Genomic DNA, 18498 nt, shown 5'->3' on the forward strand with positions numbered 1-18498 from the left:
CCCTCTCCCTTGTACACTGGGGTTACTATTGCAACTCTTCATTCATTTGGTATAGATCCTTCATGCAAACAGTAATCAAATAAGTATTCCAGATATTGCACTATATCAACCCAAGTCTATATGCCCAGAAATCTTATCAATCTCAACTGCCTTTCTAGCTTTCAAATTTTGTATCTTTTTATAAATGTCTTTATTATCATAGGTAAATTTCAATATTTTGCCATTATTTGTTGCCTCCTATATCAGGACATTATCTTTGTATCCAACTACCTTTAGATATTGCTAACTGAATACTTCTGCATTCTGTAAGTCTTTGCATATACATTCCCCTTGTTCATTAATGGTCCCAGAAATGGCCTTCTGGGAACCTGTTTCTGCCTTAAAGTATCTATACATGTCCTTCCATTGCTCCCTAAAATTCATATGGCTCCCAATTCTGTTTCCCATCATGTTATCCTTAGCTGATTTTTTTTGCTGTATTTAATTTCCTAGTGAGCTCCTTCAGTCTCTCCTTACTCCCCCAACCATTCCTAACTCTATTTCTTTCCAATCTGTACTTCTTAATCTCTTTATTCCCCTGTTATAATATAGTGGGTCCTTATTATACCTTACCACTTTTAAAGATATATATCTGTTTTTACACTCCTCAATAATTGCTTTAAACCCATCCCACAGTTTGTTTACATTTTTATTTACCATTTTCCATTGATCATGATTGGTTTTTAAAAATTTCCCCATTCCCCTCTTATCAGCCATATGTTATTAGTTATTACATAATAGTCCTACTTTTACAACATTCCTTTTGTAACACATTTATTTTTAACTCTGACAAAGACAGCTTCATGATCACTTATACCATCTATCACATCAGTTTCCCTATAGAGCTCATCTTTTTTATCAGCACCACGTCTAAACTATTTTTTCCTCTAGTTGGTTCCATCACTTTCTGATTCAGCTGTCCTTCCCATAACAACTTATTCTCCATTTGTTGGTCAAGCTTTCTGTCATTCGCATTCCCTTCCCAGTTAACATATGCCAAGTTCAGATCAGCTGCTACAATAACGTTCTTCCACATAGCCGATTATCTTATCAAATAAATCTGCATCAGCGTCAGTGCCAGCCTTGCCAGGTCTGTAGACCCCACAAACATCAAGTTGCCTATTGTCTTTAGAGATGAGTCTTACAACTAGAATTTCATGTTCTCCATTTTTGTAGCTTACAAATTCTTCTTTCACCAGTATATATACTCCACTCCTATTATTCCTAACCTGTCTCTACGATAAATACTCCAGTTTTGTGAGAAAATTTCCACATCCATAACATCATTTCTCAACCATGATTCAACTCCTATTAATTTTTATTTTTAGAGTTTGCTTTACATCACATCGACACAGATAGGTCTTATGGCGACGATGGGACAGGAAAGGCCTAGGAGTGGGAAGGAAGCGGCCGTGGCCTTAATTGAGGTACAGCTCTAGCATTTTCCTGGTGTGATAATGGGTAACCACGGAAAACCATCTTCAGGGCTGTCAACAGTGGGGTTCGAACCCACTATCTCACGGATGCAGGCTCACAGCTGCGTACCTCTAACCTCAAGGCCAACTCACCCGGTAATACATATTCTGTTGCAGCAGGCACCTCTTTTGAGTTCTTTCAGAATATGATCTATTGTAAGATTCTTTAATGTAGCACATAAAGGAGATCCCTGCAAAACACCTTTTCTAAATGATATTGGCTTGTTTTTTAAGTGGTTACTTTTAATTTGTGTTTGATTTCCTCCTTGGTATGAGAAAAGTAGAGATTAATGTTTCTTCTAAGGTGATCGTGGCCTATGTTGTCAAAGGTTTTGTGAGTGTCAAGAAAAATATATAGTAGTATTGCTTCTATTCTTCTATGCACATCTTAATATCTACTGCAGTAAGGATGTGTTCACTATTGTGCCAGGCAAATTTGTGGAACTTCTTTGGTGCTCATTAAACTCACTTGATCATCCTTCTGAGAACTGAAATAATTGTGTTTGGCCGCCAATTTTAACTTGACATCTCATCTTTGGATTTAATTATTAATACTGTTCTTGTTTTCTTGAAGCAGGATTGTACATGTAATGATGCTAACATACATGTTCGCATAAGAGCATTATATCAACAAACATGTCCTCTCTGTGAACTTTCATTAACATGTGATAAGGACAGGGTGACGTACCAACTGCTGTTTTCTGAATTCCTGATAAAATTTCCTCTTTCCAAATAATAATTGCGTGTGGCTTCCAGCCTGATGCAATTCTTTCCTTATAAGTGACCTGCACATCTGTGAGGATGATGAATTCTTATGCTGAAGACGGCAACACACACCTCCAACCCCTGAGCCATAGGAATTAACCAATGAATGTTAAAATTCCCAACCCAGCCAGGAATCAAACTTGGGACCCCTTTGACCAAAGGCCAGCATGCTAACCATTTAGCCATGGAGCTGGACTCTCTTGAAATGATATACCGATACACAACATCTAAAATAATTATCTGAGGAACACGAAAATGATTTGGATAGGAGCTACTGATACAGTCATTAATGACCAAAAAATATCGTGGAAAGTAACTTTCTATATTCTGAAAAGGAATTTTGCATTGCAATTGACTATTACCTATTACCAAGAAGTGCCTTTGCTGGCAGGACCTAGTGTTTACAGTGCACTATGTCTTCTGGTATAGGCTAGAGCAATTTTGTTACTTTCATAGATCTGTCTCTTTCTTATCCTTGGCTTTGATAATATGAAAGTGACTGAGGTATGAGCGATGCTAGTAATGCCAATCCTTATGCAACCAGTCCCTGCTATGAATGGTGTGAAAATGTTGCTCATAGGGTCTCATTGGTTTGTGCATTTCAGTGGGCTTGGCACACTGATATGTAACAGCAACTCTGGCTCAGTGAGGAAAGCAACGGGAAACTACCTCACTCCTCATTTCCCTAGTACGCCTCTTCAGTGATGCCTAGGCCATCTACGACAGCTGATAGCAGAGCTGTTGAGGATCCCACCAGCGGAATCACTGACAGATTGAACATACATACATTACCAAGAACATGGCAAACTGCCTTTCTCATCTGATTGTAATAGTGATATTGTGTTAACTGGCATTCGTATTTTGCTCGTCTTTTTGGTCTATACCGCTTGATTTGCTTTTCAGGGTTTGATAACTCTATTTCCTCTGAATATTTAGGGTCCTTTCTAGCTTTCCTCGATTCATAATACCTGCAAGTAGGGTGCTTATGTCCAGGAAGAATACTGATAGCAGGCAAGGAATTGTGTAAATTCACGTAATCTTTCTGAAAAGTGATAGTCATCTATATTTTCCTTGAATTTCCTTTTGCATTCTGTAATGTCTGATTTTAATAGAATAACATTTGAGTCAGAACATGGAGGATTATCTTAAACCGACAAAGAAGAGGGAGAGGATGTTGACAATTCAGAAGCATTGGTAGAAATATTCGTCTGACAAGATACAAGTCTGTCATGAACATCAGGATGAGATCTGCTTATGTGAATGCTAAAGCCTTTTTTCCTGGGAAATTTCTTCCACAAAGCTGAAACTAAAGTGATTGGACCATTGAATGATTTGAGTACATATTATAATTTTTAAAAAACAGTAATCAGATTCTAGACATAAGGTATGAAACTCTATGCATTTCATTCATCAGCACCTCAGATGGATTGTGTGCAGACTAAAAGTTGTAATTATCTAACCTCTCAGAGCAGGATGGGAAACAGAACTCTAGTACACCAGATGGAAGAAGCGGGAACTAAGACTAATGGAAAAGACACCAGAAGCCACTCGCACTGCAAGCAAGGCATCCATGGCAAGACAACCACCTGACCAAAAATCACCGGCTACAAGATAAACAAAAGAAATTCCCACCAACATTGAAAAAAGAACAATACAAAGCCTATATTGAATCATTTAATCACTGATCCATCAGTTACTTCACATATTTAAAATAAACAGTAGCACAAAAAGCCATATTTCTGATTTCATTTCTTTACTCATATCATTTATATACACTGAGCGGCACGAAAAAGGTAACACTCAATTTCTTTCAAAACTGCAATTTATTTTAAATTTATGACACTTTTGTCACTAATCCACTATCTTACGATAGAATATTGAGCTACGGTTCCATCTAAGTGTCTAACAATGAAAAGAAAAGACTATTATAAACAAATTAAGCCAGAGATGCATATTTCAAGGAAATATTGAGTAAGCTCGTAAAAGTAATTGTGACAGGTTTTGTAGAGAAAGAAAAGTGTGTTGTATTTGGACCGTTTTGTAGAGAAAGAAAAGAGAAAAATGTGTTGCATTTGGACATGTAACTATGGCTAAATTGTAAAGGGTTATCATTATTGTTGATATTCTGGAACATTGTGAAAACGTAGTAACTTGGACTTTTGGAACAGGAGGTGTTTGCCCTTGTTGATTCTAGAAGGATGTTCTAGTAGTGTACTAGTTTTGTTACATGGAAAGTTTTCGATAAATATTTTGGTTGGAGAAAATAACAGGGGTTTTCTTTGGTGGATCTGGGGCAACAGGTAAGCTTCTGTGGCCTGATTGGTTACCTGGTGATCAGGCCGGGGCCAGCCTCAGCCTCCTTAAGAGAGCAAGGCAAGATTTTGTGGTCTTTTCAGTTCTCGTCAGTCTTGCGAGGGGACGCACTTCGGCGATCCTCCCACCCGGGATGGCCTGCCTTGGGGTAAGCACTGTTGGTTTCATTTCCATCTTAATTTTAAATTCAATGTATCCTTTTCTTTTCACATAGGAGTTTACCCATACTGCCCTGACTCACCACTCTATTATTAAGATGCCTTAGCTATTCTGCAGGGCCCCACTGTTTGATTTTAGAGGCAATTCCCATCTGCTTTGCTTTGGTAACTGTGTAATTAATCGATAAATTTAATTTCCCTCGGGGTTGCCTCCCTTAACCTTGTGTCACTTGATGTATGTTAGTTGTTCCTCTACCCCACACCAGAAGTGTTTTTGGTTAGGCGTAAGTTCAGGTAGCCCCTGTATCAAGTTTTAGTATTTCTCGTTTTCCTTTTGTTTCCATTATGTATTATTTTAATATCATGTGGTTCCTATTACCTTTAATCATTGTATTCTGAAGGTTGTATTCCGTAAAGTATCTTTTGGTTAGCCTCTTTGACGTAAGGGAATAGTCCTTGGTAAATTACTCCTGAACTCGTATGTTTTGGCCTGTGCTAATTTGAATTTTGAATTGATGAATTTTGTTTGTAATGTTTATTTTTGAAAAAATATTAACAGTCCAAGGGATCACCGTTGATTTTTCTTAAAATCTGCGACTTGCGTATCCCCATGGCCATGGTAGGGTTTCCACGCCTGCTCCACATCCTTCCTTACAGTCGTCCCGTTGCCCAACCTGATGTTTATTTGTTTGATTTTTTGATGCAGTCTATCTGGTGTTTTGGTTTGTCTTAAAGGTATCCAAATTTTGTGTAATTTAAGTTTTATTTTTTTATTATAATTATTTACCTTGTGTCGTGTAATTGGAACCCAGTTACAGTAATGCACTTATGTTTTGATGTTATACACTTCACAGATCTTGGGGACAATCTTGGGACCTCTGTTCACATCTTCAAAAGCGTTTAATGCCACCTCTTGCACCAATGATGGCATTCAACCTTTCAGGCATGCTTCTGATTAATGCGGTAATATCCTGCTGTGGAATCATCTCCCATCCTTCCAGGAGGGTCCTGTAGGGTCTCTGATAGTGCTGACAGGCTCGTCTCCCCAGCTGGTCCCAAACGTGCTCAATAGGATTCAAATCAGTGCTTTGAGCAGGCCAAGCCATAGCACGAATCCCTGTTTCTTCCAAGTACTCTTGCAGAGTTCTCACAACATGCGGGCATGCATTGTTGTGCATTAATGTAAAATCATCACCAATAAATGGAGCAAAGGCACAACATGCTCCAGAAGGATTTCCTCCACATACCAATGTGTGGTAAGGCTCCTATTCTCCATGAAGACCAAATCTGTCCTTGCAGCTGTATTGATTCCAGCCCACACCATCACATAACCACGCTGAAAATGCATCCTGAATGAGAATGTGCAAGGGGAATACCTTTTCCCTGGCCTTCTCCAAACTCTCTCTTCCGTCAGGTGATTGGAGGCCAAATCACGACTCATCGGTGAGCAACACTTGATCCCATTTTTGTACTGTCCCGTCAAGATGTTCCCTTGTTAAACATAGTCGAGCTCGATACTTTCTGGTGAGTTCCAGACCTGTAGCAGGTCTTTTGGACTTTGGCTTCTTCCAGTCTTCTTCAAATGGTTCTCCACTAACAACGACCCCTCAAACTTGGTGGAGTCGATTTCGTGCTTCAGCAGCGGTGGTGTGACTGTTGCGGGAACTTGAAGTTGTAAGAAGTGGTCATCTCTCTCCGATGTTGCTGTTATCAGGGCGTGATCCTGATCTCCTTGCAAAGCCTCCAGTTTCCCTGTACCTTCGTACAGTTCTGGAAACCGTGGAAGGTGTAGTCCTCAGCACTTCTGCAATGTAATGCAGGCTGTGACCATCTTCTACCAAAACAACAGGTTTTGCAGCTTGTTTAGGGCTTAACGGCATGTTTACTCCAGAAAGCTGATTAAGACAATCGCAGAAAGATCCTACAAACACGTGTGATTGAAAGGGGAACAATTAAAAGTACAACAATAAGCACTACAAGAGCAGGAAAACATTATTGGATAACATCCAGCGACGTGTTTTCCAGGCTGCACAGGAAAAAACAATTGGGGCTGGTGCAATAAACAATCAACAATTCATTGTTTGCTCGCAAAGCAATGCCAATAACATACCCCATCTTAAAAAATTGGTTGAAGTGCTTCACTTTGATTAAATAAATAATTACATAATAATTACAAACCATTTATTGGGTGTTGCATTTTTCGTGCCACTCAGTGTATACTGTATATAAGAAAATTTAAAAGTCCAAGAATACTGCCTTGTGGAACCTCCTCTTTATCATTACAGGATCAGATAAAGCTTCACCTAGGCCAATTCTCTTAGATTTGTTTGCTAGAAAATTAGCCACCCATTAAATCTCTTTTGTCTAGTCCAACAGAACTCATTTTTGTCAATAGTTTTCCATTATCCATCCTATCAAAAGCTTTGTATAGGTCATTAGTGATGCAGTCTATTCAAACCTAAAATATCTGTTATATCTTGCTGGAATACTACAAGTTGAGCCTCACTGGAATAACCTCTCCCAAATTCCAACTGCCTTCTATCAAATAAATTAGTCATTTTGCAAATATGTAACATGATCAGAAAGAATGCTTTGCCTCAGCTAACAAACACTACATGTCAAGCTGACTGGCCTGTAATTAACCACTTATGTTTAACACACTTCCCTTTTAACACAGTGGCAAGGGTATGTATAGGTATGTTAAGGCAGAAACAGGTTCCAGGAAGGATATTTCAATAATCATTAATGAACAAGGGGAGTGTATATGTAAGTATTTACAAAAGGCAATAGTATTCAGTTGGCAGTATGTAAAGATAGTTTAATATAAGGAAAATATTCAGGTAGAGCAAATTACAAATACTGGAGAAGTGCTGAAATTTACATGTGATAATAAAGTTATATACAAAAAGATACAAAAGTTAAAAGCTATGAAAACACCTGGGATTGATAAGATTTCTGGGGATACAATATAGGCAATGGGTTGGGGCAAGATTACGCACCTAATGTTCAAGTCCATCCTGTGCTGTAAATAAACATAATTTCTGTGTTTGATTCTCCATTCCATCTCCCTTCATTCTACTTGACTCATTTTAAAGGGAGATTTTACACCAATCTAAAAATATGCTACCATGACCCATGGTGGGGTAAGGTTGCCCACTAAACCACCAGAGTAGGGAAATAAACAAGACTTATTCCTATTACTCTTTTAATACAAATCAAATTATCATAATATAAATCAGCCAATTAAAATGAAATTCTCGGCAGATTAAATGGCACTGAACTAAAAATATTAAAAAAAATCAATGGGAACCAAGTCCAAGTTCATCATCTCATTCAACATAGATCACAAATAAATGTATTTATCCCCTTGTAATTTGAGCATAGCTCATGCCATCATTCCCTGCATTCACTGTATTGGATCCAGTTTTCGGTTGGTGGTTCAGTGTACGGTTCCTCGCATCCCAAGCACACAATTTCCTCGCAACTTGTCTTCGTCCCTGTTTCATTTCCTTTACTCTTCTTAGGAATAATTTATTCACCTTGGTTGTCAAAGAGCTTCCTTTTTTAGTTTTTACTAGCCTTCAGTAATATTTCCTCTTTCTGATTTTGTAGCAGTTCCTTGAATGGGATTCCAGAAACAATTTCAAACTTATTTCCTATTTTGTTCCTCTTATGAATTCCTTTCCATTTAGGGTATGTCACAATGTCTCTTGGAGGAACAGTGGTGTCAGAATTTGTAGAAGTAGCTGCTGATGTTGATGGCTGTACATCGTGATCAACTGAAGCAACAAATGTAGAAAAAGCTACCGATATTGATGGCTGTATGTCATGATCGAATGAGGCGACAGATGCATTTATACTTGATTGTTGACTATGGCCTTGGTCTGTTACAGAAGATGGAAAGAAATCTTCTTCACCAAAAATGTCTGGTCATTGGATAAATACAAGTGACTTTAAAATATCATAATGGCTTTGATCATTGTAGCACAATTCTGATATGCAATTCCAAATATTTCTACTATTTGAAATTGGGTTATAACCTTCCCAGGATTGTTAAGGAGCCAGGTATCACATTCCTGAGAGTAAACAAATTTTTAAAGGCCTTGAAAAAAACACTAATCAAGTGGCTGAAATTTGGGACTGCTGTGGGGAGGAATAGAAAGAATAGGGATGTTGTTTTCTCTGCAGTATAAGACAGCATTGATGTAACCCGAATCATAGCACATCATAACAGTCCTCGGTGGGGCTCCATTCAGAAGTTCTTCTTTTAGCCTTCTTTGTGGGAATATTATTGCTGGAAGAACATAGTTCCCTCCAGCATCCATGCAACAAATAATGGTAAAAGACTGATTTCTTTCTGCAGAACACATGTTTTCCCTTTTTTCCCTACTCTGGAAATTACTTTAAGGAACCTATTTCGTACAGCTGTCAGAACTGATTCATCCATATTGAAGATTCAGTGAGGTGTAAATCTGTGTTTTACCATGAAAGAAGAAAGATTATCGAAGTATATGCCAGTTTGCACTTTATTAAAACCCATAACTTGAGCCAAATTAGCTTTTTGAGGTGTACAAAGAGTAAGATGATGTCTGTTCATAAAGACATACAACCTATGTCTGAAAAGTTCGGTGAATGGTCTCATGAAATAAAGACAACGTAAGTTACACACAAAACTCGTTTATTGGCCTTCAAAGTAATCTCCGTTAGCTACAACACACTTTTGACATTGACTATAAAGCTACTGGAAGCTGGCAGCAAACGCTTCTTTCGGAATCTCCCAGAGAACCCTTGTCACGTGTTGTTGGATACCTGCTACACTGTCGAACCAGTGGCCTTTCAGGGCTAATGCAAGATGGGGGAACAAAAAAAAAAATCTGCCGGCGCCAAATCCGGAGAATACGGAGGGTGTGGAATAACAGTCACCTGGCATTCAGCGAGAAACTGGGTCACTCGGATCGCAGTGTGCGGATGGGCATTGTCGTGGAGGAGCTTCCACTTTCCACTCCGGTACAGTTTAGGCCGAACCTGCCTGATGCATTGCAGTAGCTGTTTCAAAACTCCCTCGTAGAATTCCGCGTTGACAGGTGTACCCTGGAGTACAAATTCATGATGAATGACACCATTGCTTATTACAAGTTGTCCATTTCATGACCGTATCGATGTTTAATCAAGAAGTAAGTATAAATAACCACCTAATCGATACAGCTGAAGAGGACCACTAAGTGGTCGAAACATGTCCTGTAAGTTTTAAATTTATTCAATTTTGCCTGAGGCATTAATAAAGTATCGATTAGGTGGTTATTTATACTTACTTCTTGACACCATTGCTGTCGAAGAAGGCGATCAGCGTTGTCTTAATCTTGGACTTCGTGCGCCGACTTTTCTTGGGAGGCAGAGAAGACACTGAAACACCATGCCATTGACTGTCTCTTGGTCCCCAGATCATACTGGTAGCACCAAGACTCGTCTCCTGTAATTATGGTTTTCAACACCTCCGGATTTTGGTCACAAACATCAATGAAATCTCCCGACGTTTCCATCCGAGTTTGCTTCTGCACGTCTGTCATGTTATGCGGTACAAACTGGGCAAAAATTTTCCGCTTTTTCAAATGTTCGTGAACAATGGTCCTCTAATTAATATAAGAAAATTTTCCACCTAATTGATACCTTTCTTTTATTTTGCCTTTGGCAATTTATAAAATCATTAAGACTGACAGGACATGTTTCGATCGCTTTGCGATCATCATCAGCTGCATACACAAAAGCTTAGATAAAAAGCATAAAGCAATCACATAATTAAATCTTTGTTGACTTTTAAAAAACTAATGTTAGTAAAGGACGTATGGGTTGGAGGGGGGGAGGTAGTGTGCGATGGGGGGGGGGGACGGTTGTTACAAGGACGTTAAACTTAAAATGATTTAAAAATACTATCTATGAGCTAAATTTTCTTAGGTATCATTTTAAGTCCCGAAGGCTTAATAAAATCACTTGTTGTTTAAAAAAAACTAAAGAATTGGTGTTGTGATCCTGAAGAAATGTCTGTTGCTGAAATATGCTTCTTCATTATTTGACTTCTAATTTTCTTCCTCATCACTTTGTACTGTACTAAAAAGGGCTGAACTTCTTGTTTATCCTTTTCTAAGTGGAAAGGGTGTATCCGCTGTTGGTTGAATTAAGAACTGTATTCATAAACATATCAGGTTGGATAGCTTGTTGTACAATCTATAACTGGCAGAAAGAAATATACGACTATTAGTTAAAATCGCCTGGGGAAGTGCTGTCTAAAGAAACTGTTTAAAATAATAGAAATTGATTGAGAAATTTTGAACTTACCCTATCCGATCCACTTCCTTTACTCCCTGTAATTATGGGTGTGGGTCTGTTTCTACTGTCCTCGACTTGTGTAATAGCGGTGTGATGTGGTCTGTATGCTAGCTTGATTCGGAGGGGAGAGGGGAAGCGAGGACGTGTCGTCATTTGTTGTTTCTCGCGAGGAGGTGGCTTCTGTCTGTGACGTAGAGCCCTCGTGCTTGCTTGTTACAATTGCCGGGTATGTTTGATTCCTATCTAATAAATCCATGAATCTCAGTATATGTTCGTATAAAGGATTTCTTTGTTCAATCATCACATTTAAGTTCTTGTCCTTATTAATTAACTTATCCAGAAAAATGTGAATATTTTCTAAACTATTCATCAATCTTCCTTTATTTATTCTATTAATAATTACAAGGTCTTGTTTGATATCTGTAAATAAAATATCAAACAAGACCAGCTTGCACTCACTCTTTCTCTTGTATTCCCTAGAACTGTAAAAGTAAAGGGCATTTTAGTTGCTTGCCTTTATTCAGCAGTAGAGAATCATATTCCAAGAGTAAATTTTTGTAACACTAACTAAAAGGATGTCAACGCTTTAACTTTGCATGCGAATGCAAGCGGGGCAAGAGTACACACTGTGCACTTTTGCCCCAGGGTGACCTGTTTAGTCCTACCCCGCACGTATTATCAGATATAGCCAAGAGATAGCTGCACTCATCAGTTAAAGCAAAATGTGAGCACGTCAGGATTGCACCACAGGAATACTCAAGAAAATATTATTAAAACACAACTGTGTAGAAATGTGCATGATTATGCAAAAATTCTTAAATTCATAGCTCAATTCAGAACTCAATGAAATGTTACTCGCTGCATGACATGATGAAAAGCCTGACCTCATTAACATTCCAGCAGAGCACAGTCTGACATGACACCTCCACAATGCAAAGCAGTTTGGCCAACTTCTGAACTTCTTTTAATGAAAATTCACCAATGCACAATCTTTCCCGACACATACTCTTTTGCCATCTTACTCTATACAGTATTTATTTTATCACTGTTTGTGCGATGGAGAGTTGCTATAGTAGCCCCAGCGAACATGGAAAGGGTGATAAACATAAAGCAGATAATTACAGGCCTGTCAGCTTGACATGTGTTGCTCTGGGAGAGCATTTTTTCTGATTATATGAGGCACATTTATGAAATTACTAACTGGTTTGATAGAAGACAGTTCAGGTTTAGGACAAGTTATTCCAGTGAGGCTCAACTTGTAGGATTCCAGCAAGATGTAGGATATTTTTTTAGATTTAAGAGGTAAAAAGGGCTATGTTGCTATTGACCTATCCAAAGCTTTTGATAGGGTAAATCATAGCACACTGCTGACAAAAATGAGGCCTTTGGATTAGACCAAAGAGTGGTTGAATGGGTGGCTACATTTCTAGAAAATAGAACTTTGAGAATCAGAGTAGGTGAAGCATCACCAAATCCTGTAGTAATTAAGAGGGGGTTTCCACAAGGCAATATTACAGGACCTTTGTTTTCTTATATATAAATGGCAAGAGTAAACTTGAATCAGAGATAAGGCTTTTTGCAGATGATGTATTACTGTACAGAGTAACAAATACTTTACAGGATTGTGAGCAACTCCAAGAAAAACCATGATAAAGTTGTGAGATGTATGGCAGACAATGGTATGATGATAAACGGGGGTGAAGCCTAATTGTCAACATAAATGCCTTTGATTGATTTTAATGATCTACCCTTGATCCCATAGTCCACCAGTATGAGGAGCAGCTTTTCCCTCGGTACCCTGTCATATGCTTTCTCTAGATCAATGAAACATGAACACAATTGTCTATTCCTCTCGTAGCATTTTTCAATTACCTGGCGCATACTGAAAATTTGATCCTGACAGCCCCTCTGTGGTCTGAAACCACACTGGTTTTTATCCAACTTCCTCTTAACCAATGATCGTACCCTCCCTTCCGAGATGCCAGTTAGTACTTTGCCTGGTATACTAATCAATGAGATACCTCGATAGTTGTTGCAATCCTTCCTGTTCCCTTGCTTATAGATAGGTGCAATTACTGCTTTGTCAAATCTGAAGGTACCTTACCAACACTCCATGCCAGGGGCGAAGCGTCAGGGGAGACAGGGTAGACAGCGAGTACCCTTAACATTTTGTGAAAGAAATATTGTCTAGTTAATTTAATTACTTTTTCGAACATTAGATATTTCCAGATTCGTGACATTATTGTATTCCCCGCTTTACTTATTTTCGTCTCACTTCGGCAATGCTAAGGCTCGCGTTAGTTACACGAAGCACGTAGGCGAAAGTAGACGCTGTCCATTCTGTGTATTTTCCCTTTGATTTTCAAAGCTTTCAGGTAGAGCAACACTAACGCTATCTGTAGGTGCTGACTGTGGAACTATGACTTTCCTATAGCAAGATGTCTCCGCCCAGTAGACAGACTTAACAGCGTCTCTTCTTGCTCTCATTGGCTAGTATTTGGATCTCTCTTATAAAAGGTGCTCTTATTGGCTACCATCTTAGACATGCTTTTAATGTTATTAATTTAAATTTACTTTATTACTAAAAATAAATTAATAAATTTTAAATACGAAGTATAGTAAACTTACACGTAATAAATTAATGACAGCATCAAAACCCTTCAAGTACGTGCATTTTCTTGCTCGCCAATATTAGTTGCGGTATTATAACCCCAATAACTATTGGCTTCCAGTCTTAATAAGCTACTCCAGAGTACGCATACGGAAAAAAATTGCTTAACTTGATGCTGAATATTCCGTTAAAGTCAGTTTCTAGTGAACGCGCTATGGGTGCATTCAAATGAATTAAAACGTAGTTAAGGAATTGGATGACCAACCAGAGACCGTCTAACTTGGGAACTCTAGCTATAGAGAAGAAATTTCTGTGGAATCTTAGCAAGACGCCTAACTTCAAGACGAGAGTAACAGATATATTAGCCGAAATGAAGGACAGGCGGATTAAACTCATTTACAAGAATATTGTTTAAGGAGACTTGTACGAACAACTATTAATTTCTTATTTCTCTTATTAAACCTACATAACAAGGAAATATATTGCTATTTTTATTCTAAAAGTACGTTGTTATTTGACAACTCCCGCGGCCTATTTCGTCTATATTTAAAAATAAAGTAAGTGCACGTAGGGTTATTGGTTGTTATAGGGTTTTTCTTATTTTCAGAGTCATTAATATAATACTGAATACAGATGTATGAGTCGAAAACAAAATTCCATATAATAATATGATTAAAACAGTTTAAATAAAAGAAATCTCTGTCTACCCCCTTACTTAGTTCACGCTTCGCCACTGCTCCATGCTAATCTTACTACTCTATGAAGCCATTTCAGGCCTAATTTCATCTATTCCTACTGCTTTATGACAATGGAGTTTATTTACCGTCCTTTCCACTTTCTCAAGCGTAATTTCACCAACATAATTTTCCTCCTTCCCACGAGCTCCCTTGTTCGCAACACCACCATGAAGATTTCCCTCCACCTGTTCAGTAATTCGCTGGGATCTATTATGAGCTCACCTGAATCACCCAAAACACTGTTCATTTCATTTTTTTCCTCCCTTCCTTTCTTTATTACTGTCCAGAAAGGTTTACCTGCTGCTTGACCTAGCCTTTCCAGGTTATAACCAAAATCTTCCCATGACTTCTTTTTGGATTCAACTATTTGTTTCACTCTGTTTCTTTCATCTACATACAATTTCCTGTCTGCATCGGCTCTTGTTTGGAGCCATTTCTGACAAGCCTTCTTTTTACGTTTACAAGCTGCTCTCACTTCATCATTCCACCAAGATGATCACTTTCCCTATCTTTACACACAGTTGTTCCTAGGCATTCCCATGCTGTTTCTATTACAGCATCCCTGTATGCCACCCATTCTCTTTCTATATCCTGAACTTGCTTACTGTCTACAGTTAGAAGCTTCTCACTAATCATATTCATGTACTTCTGTCTAATTTCCTCGTCTTGGAGATTTTCTACCCTTATTCATTTGCAGACAGATTTCACTTTCTCTAGCCTAGGCCTAGAGATACTTAGTTCACTACAGATCAGATAGTGGTCTGTATCATCAAAAAATCCCTGGAAATCTTGTACATTCCTAACAGACTTCCTGAATTCGAAGCCGGTTAAGATATAGTTTATTATGGATCTGGTATTCCTAGCCTCCTATGTGTAGAAGCATAGAAGTCTAGCAAATGGCTCCCATTCCCATTAGCTTCCATATCTTCCCCACATTTACCAGTCACCCTTTCGTATGCTTCAGTTCTATATCTGACTCCTGCATTAAAATTGCCTATAAGCACTATCCTATCCTTGCTGTTGACCCTGACTATGATGTTACTCAATGCTTCATAAAACTTGTCAACTTCATCCTCATCTGCAACCTCACATGATGAATACACTGAGACAATATTCTCGTCCTAATTCCTCCAACAGCCAATTCTACCCACATCATTCTCTTATTTATGTACCTAACAGAAACTGTGTTGCGTGTAATGGTATTCCTGATAAACAGCCCTATCCCATATTCTGCCCTTCTCTTTCTAATACACGTCAAGTACACTTTATAATCTCCTATGACTTCCACGTGATCTCCCCTTACCTGATTATCACTTACTCCTAGCACATCCAGATGCATCCTCTTTGCTGATTCAGCCAGTTCTACTTTCTTTCATCCATAAGCCCCATTAATATTGATAACTCTGCATCAAATTCCATTTTGTTTGCCAAGTTGACAGTTGCACTAAAATCTAACTTACCATAATCCTTCATCAGAAATTATTTATAATGAAGGAAAAATTAGGCCTAGGCCTACATAAAAACATGGTTATGTTTAAAATTAGTTCCTGTTGTTTTGATAATAAAGGTAAGAGATTGGTCAAATATGCATCCATTATCCCTTTGATGCATGATCTTTTATTCACAGCAATCTAGTAATATATAAACCTGCTTTTTCATACGATATTTATTTTCTATTTCAGCCTGATTCAGATAAAGAAACACTATGGTCAACTGTTCAGCGGTGTAAATATAGTGTCATGGCGAGCAAGAGTGCAGAGAAATGATTTCAAGAAGAGAACAACCCAAAAATGGCTGCATAGAGTATGGAGGAAATTGAAAAGTCTAATTCATATAGGTTCCACTAATTTGCCTTTCCTTCACTAGAATGTTTTAGTGAAGGTTAATGTAATGTTGTTAAACTTCAGTCCACCACTGTATATATCATAATAAAATAATAGCTGCAAGCAGATAATCAGTTCTGTTTATGCAATTATCACAGCCTTTGCACAGATCTAACAGCAAACGTATTTAGAATATTTTGCTAGGTACTTATATTTAAGAAAGCCAAATATTTGATGGTACAGATGGAACCTAATTTCCATATTTCTTGAAGAATCTCTTGTGTGATTTTGATCATTTTTTCAACCACCTGGTGCACGAGTGCAGTTAATAGTGGAGAATGGAGTATGCAAATATATGATCTTGTAACAGGCAGTGGAACAAGAAGAATCAACACTTGTCTTCAAACCTGCTGGACAGGAAGGGCTTCATTCTCAATCGGACTATGAAATTCAAGACCCATACTCAAGAACTTCATGAAGTGCATGAAGAGAAGAAAGGGAAATACATGCCTACCATCTAGTATTATGTGGGCAAATACAAGTTAGAAGACATTGAGGTTGTAGGGTTCATAATGATGGTTACAATGAGATGGTTTGGTGTACAAAATGAAAATGTCATTATCTGGAGCATCCACATACTGAAACCTTCAATATCTGTCTAATGACATCTCCTATATTCCATCACTCAGAAATCTGTTACCAGACAAATTGATGTGTATTCATTTTTATATTTAATCATTACCTCTATATTCTTGTACCAAAATAGGTTGGGTTTTTTTTTTTTTTTTTGCTTTCGGAGCATTGTCACAGAGGAAAATAATTGTTTAAATTTTTTAACCCTAAATGAACCCTCAAAATGGCTACAAGTGTAGGAGATCTGTACGTTTATAAAATGCAAATAATGTTGTGAGTGTAAAGGGGAGGACTCCGTTCTGCAATTTATTATTATTATTATTATTATTATTATTATTATAAAGAATCATAATCTTTGTTCACTACAGTACGATAGAGAAGTGATAACTGTTTGAACACCCTATAGAAGGCCTGGCTAATTCATTCTCACATCTCGCTGATGCCAGAAAGAATCTTATGTCAAAGAGTCTGGGAATGATGCCACAATGAAACCTTGTTTCGGGTGTTCTGGCAAATGTCAGGGCATTTTGGAGAATGTTACAGAACATGCGAAATATTCCACCCTTATGTAAGAAGACGTGAAGCCTGCTCATTAAAATTCTGCACATGACTGGTTGATTGGTTCCCTTGGTTTGGAACGGTGCCATGTGCAATCTGGGGTGTGATATCATAAGACGCAAGGTTAGCGCCTGTATTCTGATTTTCGTTCTCAGTTAGAGTGGACATGGTTCGTTTGAGCTCTCGTTCCAAAGGGGTGTCTGGCCTGACGGGGATAAGGTAAATTTTATTTTTATTATCATGTCTTGAATTAACTCGGTTCTCTTGCAGGAATTGTCAGAGGCAGTTCCGAATCTTCAATAAATTTATTTAGTTGAAATAGCGCTTCTCAGTGCTGTGACACATTTTTATTTGGGAGCAGGCAATCTTACCATGTAAATCGTAATGTAAAAGTAATGTCATTGTATTTATCTTTCTTTGCCTATTTCCGGTAAGATGGCCATGGTCATGGCTTTAGAATCCTCCCAGTGGTTTTTTAAAAATTCGCTACTGTTTAGCCTTCATTTCTACGAGTAAAATGTTAAATTCCTTTGATATTACCTTCAAACTGTCGCATTTATTTGGTGCATAGAACATCACTCGGGTTCCGAGGGCAGGACCACGAATCAAGTGCATGTGTGCACTCCCACAGTGAAATAGTTCATTTCAGAATTTTGTGTCATAAATTTGTGTATTTTAACAGTAGATCTAATTACCAGTGTCAATCGTGCCAGTTAATGTCTGTGGGCTATATAATGGTTAAGTTTATTATGTTTAATAAATGCTGTTTTAAGGAAAAGGACTGTCTGGTTTCAAGAACTTAGTGCTTCCAGGTTACGTTCCCAGAACGGCTGTTCAGCATCTTCCACACATCTTGTTGTCCATCTGTTCATATTACCTTTAGTTGTCTTTGGTAGAGTATTTTGTTTATCTTCCTCTTATTTCTTTATTATTTTGCAGTAGGGCCTATATGTACAAAGGCTGATGAATTAAAAACAATGATTTATTGCCATAGTAATTTTAATAATTAAATTACAATCTTTGAATCCTTGTCTTATTCTAGGTATTCCACTCTGCTGGCAA

At 38.0% G+C, this 18498-nt stretch overlaps 1 protein-coding gene across 6 annotated transcripts in view; it reads left to right on the forward strand.

The window, feature by feature from the left end:
* Positions 1 to 18214, forward strand: part of LOC136876380 (ionotropic receptor 75a) — a 370517-nt gene extending 352303 nt beyond the window's left edge. For 5 of the 6 annotated variants that reach the window (XM_067150278.2, XM_067150279.2, XM_067150280.2 and 2 more), the window contains one exon: positions 16105 to 18214. In XM_067150278.2, coding sequence (XP_067006379.2) covers positions 16105 to 16288 — 184 coding nt within the window. In that variant the 3' untranslated portion in view covers positions 16289 to 18214. The remainder of the gene's footprint in view (positions 1 to 16104) is intronic. The other variant, XR_010860583.2, reaches the window with a different exon arrangement.
* Positions 18215 to 18498: the final 284 nt, after the last annotated feature.

Source organism: Anabrus simplex, chromosome 6 (assembly GCF_040414725.1).
Source record: "Anabrus simplex isolate iqAnaSimp1 chromosome 6, ASM4041472v1, whole genome shotgun sequence".
Classification (NCBI taxonomy): Eukaryota; Metazoa; Arthropoda; class Insecta; order Orthoptera; family Tettigoniidae; genus Anabrus; species Anabrus simplex.